This window comes from Thamnophis sirtalis, unplaced genomic scaffold (genome assembly GCF_051295495.1).
Source record: "Thamnophis sirtalis isolate CommonGarterSnake01/CBP01778 unplaced genomic scaffold, rThaSir2_p1.2 scaffold_10, whole genome shotgun sequence".
NCBI lineage: Eukaryota > Metazoa > Chordata > Lepidosauria > Squamata > Natricidae > Thamnophis > Thamnophis sirtalis.
The window spans coordinates 23234122-23243373 of NW_028261390.1; the positions used below are offsets into that span (position 1 = coordinate 23234122).

Consider the following 9252-nt stretch of genomic DNA (forward strand, 5'->3'; position numbering starts at 1 on the left):
TTGGTTCTGGGTATCATTCATATTCATCCAATTCATGGTAACAATAATCTCTGTCACATTTATCGCATTTAAGTAATCCCCATTATATTGTTTAAACATACATTTTTTTAAAAAATGCCAAACATCTGTAAACTAATCTTTCTATCTATTATTTTTATTTATTCTATAAAACTTATGTTCTAATATTTCCCCTATCTCATTTTATTTCTGTCTCTTTCAAGTTTATAATCAAGCTGCTAATGCAGTAGTTTTGAACCAATTTCATTGTATTTAAGTACAATGACAATAAAGATTATACTTATACTGTGTTTTGCTGCCTGTGAAGCAAAGTTCCTTGAAATTGATCAGGTGATTCTTTAATCAACAAGAAAAATAATGGACATCTTCCCTAAATCACCATAAGCACCATAATCTTGCAAACTGAACAGAAAGGGAGTTGTGTTTTGTCCAAACAACCAAGAGGCACAAGTGACTTAGGACAGTGCCTGAATCATAACCAGGGATGAAATGCTACCGGTTTGGATTGGTTCGCCTGAACTGGTAGTAAAACATGCTACTGGTTCGGGCGAACTGGTATTTCCGATGACCAGCTGAGTGACGATCACCTGTGACGTGTAATTTATATTAGCTAGAATCGTCAGATTTCTTGTTTTCTAGCTAATCTAAATCGCGTGGCACAGCGGATTCCCCCCCCCCCACTCCATGCTGTTCTACTTGCCTTTGCAGACTTGGAAGCCTTCAAAATGTTCCTTTTTTAGCACTGCCAAGGTGGCGCAGTGGTTAAATGCAGCACTGCAGGCTACTGCTAGATCAGCAGTTCAGCGGTTCAAATCTCACCGGCTCAGGGTTGACTCAGCCTTCCATCCTTCCGAGGTGGGTAAAATGAGGACCCAGATTGTTGGGGGCAATATGCTGACTCTCTGTAAACCGCTTAGAGAGGGCTGAAAGCCCTATGAAGCGGTATATAAGTCCACTGCTATTACTATTGCTATTGCACGGGCCTGCCTCAGGTGCGCATGCACTAGGGGTGGATTCCTGCCAGTTCTAACTTCTTCTATAGAAGAGGTTCCACAAATCTACAGTGCCATTTAGAACCGGTTCCAGCTCCCTCCTCCCGCCCATCCGGACATCATCAAGATGAAGAGCAAGAGGAGGAATTCTGGGAGTTGAAGTCCACAAGTCCACAAGCTGCCAAATTTGAACACCCCTGGGTTTTTTTTTCTAAAGGGTTAGGGGTGCAAGGGTCTTGTAACTTGACAGCTTTAAGACTTGTGTGCTTCAAATGCCAGAGTTTCTGAGCCAACACTCTGGTTGCTAAGCAAGAGCGTTATTAAGTGAGTTTCACCACATTTTACAAGTTGGTCATGCCCACCCAGTCACATGACTGCCAAGCCACTCCCACTTGGTCACATGGCCGACAAGCCACTCCCACCCAGTAACATGGCTGGCAAGCCACTCCCACAAAGCAGGCCACACCTACAGAAGAGGTTCTAAAAAATTTTGAAACCCACCACTGGCATGCACCCAAATTGCACACTCGGTAGCAGACTCACCGAACCGGTAGCAGACTTCAGAGGATTTCACCGCTGATCATAACCAATGCCCTATTATTCAGAAATATATCAGGAAGGTCTAGTCTAAAGGTTCCTATTCAACATGCTCCTTTCATCTTTCTTGATAGAAGTCTGGAGAATTCTGATATTTGGTGTTTTTTTTAAAAAAATTCTTATGTCATGTAAATTAGGTCAAGAAAAGCAGTTTAAATATCATTTTCTATACTATCCTAATGAAGTGCAAATCATCAGATACAATTGCTTGTTTCGTTTCTAGATTCTTAAATTGCATCAAAAATACCACTCTCATAAGAAGTCAAGATGTCTTCACAGTCTTGAGATACATCTCCTTAAATAGTTATGGCAAAACCATGGCATGGGACTGGGTACGCCTCAACTGGGAGTATTTGGTCAAACGGTAAGTGCTGGCTCCCTAGACACTTCACTCTCTTTTGGAAGTCACCTTGATTTTTGTTGAAAAATAACCCCCCTAAATAGAAGGATATCAGATTTTAACATCTCCACATGCTATCCAAGCTGGAAGATAAATTCCCTTCATTTAGTTGTTTTCTGTTTTATGAAAACAGAACATCTTTAGATTGTTGTTTGCATAATTTAGAAATACCATATTTTTGGAGTATAAGATACACCAAGATTTTGAAGGGGCAATTTTTTTTAAAAAAAAATTGCACTCTGCAGACCTCCCAAAAATGGCCCGTTTTTCGTGAAAACAGGCCTGGTTTTTTTTTTCAAAAAAAGGGCATGAATAGCCTTTAGGAGGCTTATAGAGTGCGACTGGGGGGGGGTCAAAAGTTAGCAAAAAAATGGCCCGTTTTTCACTCATTTCTGCCCTCCCCAGCCCCCAGGAGCACTCTGAAAGCCTCCTAAAGGCTATGCACGGCCATTTTGGTGAAGGGGGCATAGTTTCAGGAGGCAAAAAAATGCTGTATTCAGTGTATAAGACGCACCCAGATTTTCAGCCTCTTTTTTGAGGGAAAAATGTGCATCTTATACTCCAAAAAATATGGTAATGTTTATGTCAGACCTGAAAGCCATCTTTTACATTTGGGCCTTTAGGCCTGCCATATTTTCTACTGTGAGAAACTGTGTTACTTGGAATGCTGACAGTTTAAACAGAACTTTCTCAAGACATTTGGTGCCTCTTCTCGCATCACATGACGAAGAAAGAAATGCATAGCTGCAGATGAAGCTGAAAGAGTATTAAACCTCCAGGGCCTGATATTTGTGATGAGCCATGCTAGAAAAGGGAATTGAACAAGTCAATAGGTCGTAAGTCCCCTATTCAGATTCTGGCTTAAAAAAACAGAATGAGCTATTTCTATGATTGGAATAACCTCTGGATTCTCCTACTCAGATAGTCTATGGAAATATAAAAGGTGAATTAAAACGAAGGACAGAAAAGGTCAATCAAAGCAGGATCAAGCCAGAGTATTTTGTGGCAGCAAATCTTTGGAAGAAATTGTTGGTTGCATCCCAGGTTCTGGCTTGAAGGAGACTCTTCCATTGGTCCTGTGAAAATAAGACGCCCCTGCCAATCACATCATTTCTCCTCGGAATGAAAAAAAAAATGTGTTTTTTGCTCTTCAGTAGCAAGAGGGAAAGAGAAAGATTGAGTTTATTACAGTCAATGACTAATCTATAAGGCATATCACGTACAATTAACTAATAGTTAGTTTAGATAAAGATGCTAATCAAACTACTGTACATTTTACAACAAAATTTGACAAAACTTTTAAAAAACCACATTGCCTGAGTATATCTCCTCTATGGAAACCACAAAATATCTTGGGCTAGCCGCTAGTGCTGTATATGGACTATGCCCGTGATTGCTAACCTTTTTGTTGCTGTGTGCTGAAAGTGAGTGCATGCACACATCCATAATGCAATGCACGTTCAACCCCCCGCGTAACCCTGCCAACCGTGCATGAACATGTGACCCCCCCTGTGTGTGCCCCACCCCTGTGAATACAGATGCAATCTCCCTGCATGAACACGCCTTATCAAGTGGCCATTAGCTGAGAGATGATGATGATGATTCTGTTTCCACTAATTATTTTATCTTGAAAGCCAATATGTAGTAGCCACCACGTTTTGCATGTATAAGGAGTCGCGGTGGCACAGTGGTTAGAAAGCAGTATTGCAGGCTAATTTTGCCAAATGCCAGCAGTTCAATTCTGACCGTCTCAAGGTTGATGCAGAATTCCATCCTTCTGATGTCAGTAAAATGAGGACCCAGATTGTTGGGTGCAATATGCTGACTCTGTAAACCACTTAGAGAGGGCTGTAAAGCACCATGAAGCGGTATATAAGTCTAAGTGCTATTGCTATTGCCAAATATGAATATCTTCTTTTTTCACAGATACACTCTTAATGATAGAAATCTTGGTCGCCTAATATCAAGAATATCAGGCACATTTAACACAGAGCTCCAGCTTTGGCAGGTAAGACACAACGTGGTTTGCTACTGTGCAGCTATCCAATTTTCTAAATATGAAAACTGCCAAGGGACTATTCCTCATTCCTCTTCTAGGTGCACCTATTTAATGAGATGGATATTGATAGGGGCAAGCGATTTCTTGATTGTTGCACTGGCAACTCATAAAAGTTTGCCGAGTTCTGATTGTATAGTCTCCTGACACTTCAAAATAAAACAGTTTTATTGGGCATGTATATAAGCATTAACTAGAATGATAAAACCAGAACAAGAACTTGGTAATGGAAATCTAATAGGAATATTGCTCCTGCCATTTTTTGTGGCAAACAAAATACTACAATACATACAGCAGTACCGGTCAGCTCAAAGCTAGCACAGAAGGCCACTGTTCCCCAAAGGACTACCTGTACAATATAAGCCAATCAACTCTAACTCCCTTCCTCCTCCACAAAACAAAGTAAAATAAAACAATAACAAATCAAGGGAAAAATTTCATATCCAGCCACAAGCCTCAAGTTTGTTGCAACCCTCAAAAGATAGAAAAAGAAAAAGAAAAGAAAAAGAATTTGCAGTCCTTGCTGGCAATAAAGTTTCCTAATCCATCCTAAATGTATTTATTTTCAGGACTTATATGGCCACCTAGCTCATGTGTCATCTTTCTTTGTTTTCCCCATTTGTCAGAAAGTCTTGTTCTTTTCCACTCTTTCTAGTTTTCCTGTAAATAGTCTCTGAAAGTTGTGTGACTCACTCAGTTTAAGGTGGGGAATAATTTAATGTACATGGAAACCAAGAGTAGGGCCTGTACATACCCCAGTACCAGTGGTGAAATTCAATTTTTTTTACTACCAGTTCTGTGGGCGTAGCATGGTGGGCGTAGCAGGGGAAGCACACTGCAAAATCTCCATTCCCACCCCACTCTGTGACCAGCCAGAGGTGGTATTTCCCAGTTCTCCGAACTACTCAAAATTTTCACTACCGGTTCCTCAGAACTTGTCAGAATCTGCTGAATTTCATCCCTGCCCAGTACTAACACATTCCAAACCAAGCAACTCATTAGATATTATTAAGGAAGAAAAGAAATATGGGAAGTTATAACCAAGAATGTTTACAGTCTGTGAATAATCTAACATCTGTGGGGGACATTTCCTAGTTCAGACATAATTATTCTTTAAAATGAAAAGAGGAACGTTAGCAAGTAAGTAACTCTTTTTTTAAAGAAAAAATCAGAACAAAATATAAGTTTAAGAAAAGCTAGACCACTAAAGGAGATGAGTCAATTGCAAGGACTTTCAAGTTTTGCTACTTAAAAAAAGTTTTAAATTCTATAAGGTCCTTGCTGTGTGGGGAGATTTTGCAGAAAAATGGCACTTTCATGAAGAATATCTTGGGGACTGTAAAACAGCTATATAGCAGAGGAGTTAATGATGGTAACATTTGATCATGCACATCTTGTGCATCTGACGTTCAAAATCATCAGAAATCTAAAAGATTGGCTCATTGGTCTTTTTCTATCAGCTAGTTAAGATAACACATCAAACACAGTCACGCAATGATGGGTGAAAGTCTAGTAAAAAAATCAGATGGTGTGAATGGTAAAACAAAAGTTATCTTTGGCTTCAAGAATTCTCCAGATTCCTGCTGATAGGATGACATGAGTCACTTGAACCAGAGTGATTGGAAGGGTCACTTTGAGTTGAGGTGTACATCTTGGTCACTATTTAAGAATGACTTGGTCTCCTCCTTCTCCCCACCCTGGTATTTCTTTCAACCAGTAAATTTTAGCATGACAACCATAATGCACCAAAATTCCAGTACAACAAATCAAGAGTGAAGTTTGAAATCAAAATCAGGTGTGATAAAAAGTGTTCACTCTATGTTGTGTAAATTATAATCTGTTTTGAATTACTCTGATCTGCTTCAGAATTCAGGCTTCATTCCAAAGCCGATGCATAGTGTTAAACTTAGATGCATAACGACCCATCAGGTATAACCAAGCTCAAAGCCTATTTACAAAATATATTTGATAATTATTGACTTGTAGATCTATGAAAAATTCTGCAAACTGGAGATACACGAAACTGTTTGGTCTTCTGAGAAACCAGTTCCATGTTGTTAATATTTGCACATGTTTTATCTTCTTTAGATGGAAAATTTCTTTGAGAGATATCCTGATGCTGGAGCAGGAGAAGCCTCAAGAAAGCAAGCTTTGGAAACTACAAAGAGCAACATCGAATGGCTAAAACTATACCGAGATGACATAGCAACCTGGCTTAAAGATTTATAACAGCCAAACTTTGTATAATTTTGTCTCAGTCCTCATGAAAATTCTTAGGATTTTTTTTTTAAATCGCACCAGCATGTAATTTGCAGAAATACTACTTTTCGATTTTGACAGATCTGTCAACTTTGAAATATCTTAATTTATTGAAATACATATTGAAAATAGCCAAGTCATTCTTAAATATTCCTATAAATGTTTCTAATCTCTTAGAACATTTGTTCACATTTTAATTGGACAAAATGTAAATTGTCATTTGCACAAACATAATTATAGGATCTCCATTACCTTTACGAGCATTACTGATGTTTGTACTTAACCACATATTCGCCACGCTGAAAACGAAACTTTTATACAAAAATATTTATTATTCCATGTGTTCAGGAGGCCCTTCCAAATAAAACTTCAGAGAATCCATTCCAAAGGGAGGGCTTTGCCTCTATTCAGAAAAAAAGATAATGTGTATATATTCTGTTAAAAAATAAAAGCACAATCCAATGTTGGCAGGGAGGAGGGAAGAAATCAGAAAACTTTGAGAGACAGACAGACAGAATAAAGTGATTAGTCTAAAGCAAGGGTGTCAAACTCGATTTCATTGAGGGCCACATCAGGGATTTGATTGACCTGAAGGAGGCAAGATGACTGTGGCCGAGGTAGTCATGGACAGCTCGAGATCACTCATGTCGGGGTGCCTGTGGTGGCCTGAGCACTCTGCCAACAAAATGAGCTCCATTTTTGGCTGTAACAGCCTCCTGCAACCCTCTGCCAGCGAAAGCATAGCTTGGGAGGTGTGCCCACAGCCCAAGGGAGATCTGTTTTCGCTAGCAGAGGCACCGCAGGCCAGTCTGCTGTTTCCAGGGCAATCCCGCAGGCCAGATCTAAGCAACCGGGTCCCCGGATCCTTGAGTTTGACACCTCTGTTTTAAAGTGATTTTGAGAAACCCATAGCTTTGTTAAAGATTATATCTCTGGCAAGAGAAAAATGCATATTCCGAAATTTCAGGTAAAGAATCTTTGGTAGCAGGCTTGATCTAAAAATTCTCATCTTGAACCCTGAAAAGCTGTTATCACTCAAAAGAGGAGCCAGCAACATTTTAATTGGTGGGTACTGCTTCTTTGGCCTTTTTAAATTTTTTAAATTTATTTTTTAACGTCCGGCTCTCACCTCCATGTATCATATAATCTTATATGCAAACACTAAAATCTCTCTCACATTTTAACAATCTTGAAAAAAATTCAGCCATCGGAGATTGGATTTTAACAATGAAAAAGGCTACTATACAATTTTATAAACAAAATAATTTACTCTTTCTGAAATGGGCACTTTATACAGCAGCTGAGCCCTGCTGAGAAAAACAGCTAGGAATTAATTAGTCCAAAACCAAGGGACATGTCTGATATGAAACAATCATCCAGTAGAGCAAATTAAGACCTTGAAATATCTGGATATTGTTTTCCATGTGGCAGGCAACCATAAATCCCATGCCAGCTTTAAGTCCCATTATGTCAGCTTAAATGCACAAAAACAGCATCAACTTTACAATCTTTCCACTTCTCCAAAGGAGCTGAAATATACCTGCAGCATTTTTTTTTTCTCAGCTGAGATCTGAGCCCAGCGTCTCTTTTGAGTTCAGGTTATTTCTTTCTCTTGAAAGAGTTCAGTTCTAGCTTCTGAGATCTAAAGGTAAAGGTAAAGGTTCCCCTTGCGCATATGTGTTAGTCGTTCCCGACCTCTAATGACTAAACCCAATGACTAAATGCCAAAGGCGCACGGAACGCTGCTACCTTTCCACCAAGGTGGTCCCTATTTTTCTACTTGCATTTTTATGTGCTTTTGAACTGCTAGGTTGATGGAAGCTGGGACAAGTAACAGGAGCTCACGCCGTTGGCACTAGGGATTCAAACCGCCAAACTGCTGACCTTACTGATCAACAAACTCAGCATCTTAGCCACTGAGCCATTACTTCATTCCAAATGGGATATTTTGCCTTGAAGCCAGCCTACTTAAAATAGAAAACTCCCCCTCCCCCCAATTTGACCCCTTTAATCATGACTTTCACTTTTCCTGGTGCCAGACAATACTTACTCAACTGCAATGCTATGGCTTTACATGGGCAGCTCTTACCCTGAAGGGCTGTGAATTGCATCAGCAGATCTTAAACAATGGGCTATCGATCAGAGCTGCAATCAGATTCATCAGTTCCACACAGAAAAATATTTTTGAGCTACAATATTTTGCATATTTTCTCTGACCAGTCAGATACCTAAGTTTCATAACGGTTCAAAATTTAGAAAGGCTTATCTAACTAAAGGGATGTGGTGGCTCAGTGGCTAAGATGCTGAGCTTGTCAATCAGAAATGACAGCAGTTACACAGTTCGAATCCCTAGTGCCGCGTAACGGAATGAGCTCTCGTTATTTGTCCCAGCTTCTGCCAACCTAGCAGTTTGAAATGCAAATAGAAAATGTAAAAAATGCAAATAGACTTGGGAATGACTAGCACATATGTGCGAGGGGAACCTTTATTTTATCCTTGACTAAATTTAATGCCCTGCTCCTAAGAAGATCTAAAACATCCTTTTGTATCCATGAGGTGGAGGAATAGTTAAGGTAATGGAACATGTTCTCTTATATTGTCCCTTCTATGCAGGAATTATCTCCATTCTTCACTTGGTTGTTTTATCATTTTTAAGTTCTCACTATCTGATTTAACTTCACTGACCACAGCCAAGAACTCTTCTATAGTTGGTATGGTCCACTGTAGTATCTCCTCTCTTCTTTTACATATTTCAGAATGTTATGTCTTCCTCTTTTACTTTAATTAATTATGATGTTTTGTTTTATTTGCTGTTCTGTGACTGAATAAATATTGATTAATTGATAATAAATATTGATTGATAATTTAATCTGAAGTTTTTATGCTTTTATATAATTGCAGTAATACGCTTGAGAGGTTGTATTTCCAGT

At 39.2% G+C, this 9252-nt stretch overlaps 1 protein-coding gene across 1 annotated transcript in view; it reads left to right on the plus strand.

Annotated features, from left to right (window-relative positions):
• ENPEP (glutamyl aminopeptidase) overlaps nucleotides 1-6710 on the plus strand; it is a 61286-nt gene extending 54576 nt beyond the window's left edge. Inside the window, exons 18-20 of the mRNA XM_087724214.1 lie at nucleotides 1831-1971; nucleotides 3934-4015; nucleotides 6152-6710. Coding sequence (XP_087580340.1) covers nucleotides 1831-1971; nucleotides 3934-4015; nucleotides 6152-6292 — 364 coding nt within the window. The 3' untranslated portion in view covers nucleotides 6293-6710. The remainder of the gene's footprint in view (nucleotides 1-1830; nucleotides 1972-3933; nucleotides 4016-6151) is intronic.
• The last annotated feature ends 2542 nt before the right edge of the window (nucleotides 6711-9252 follow it).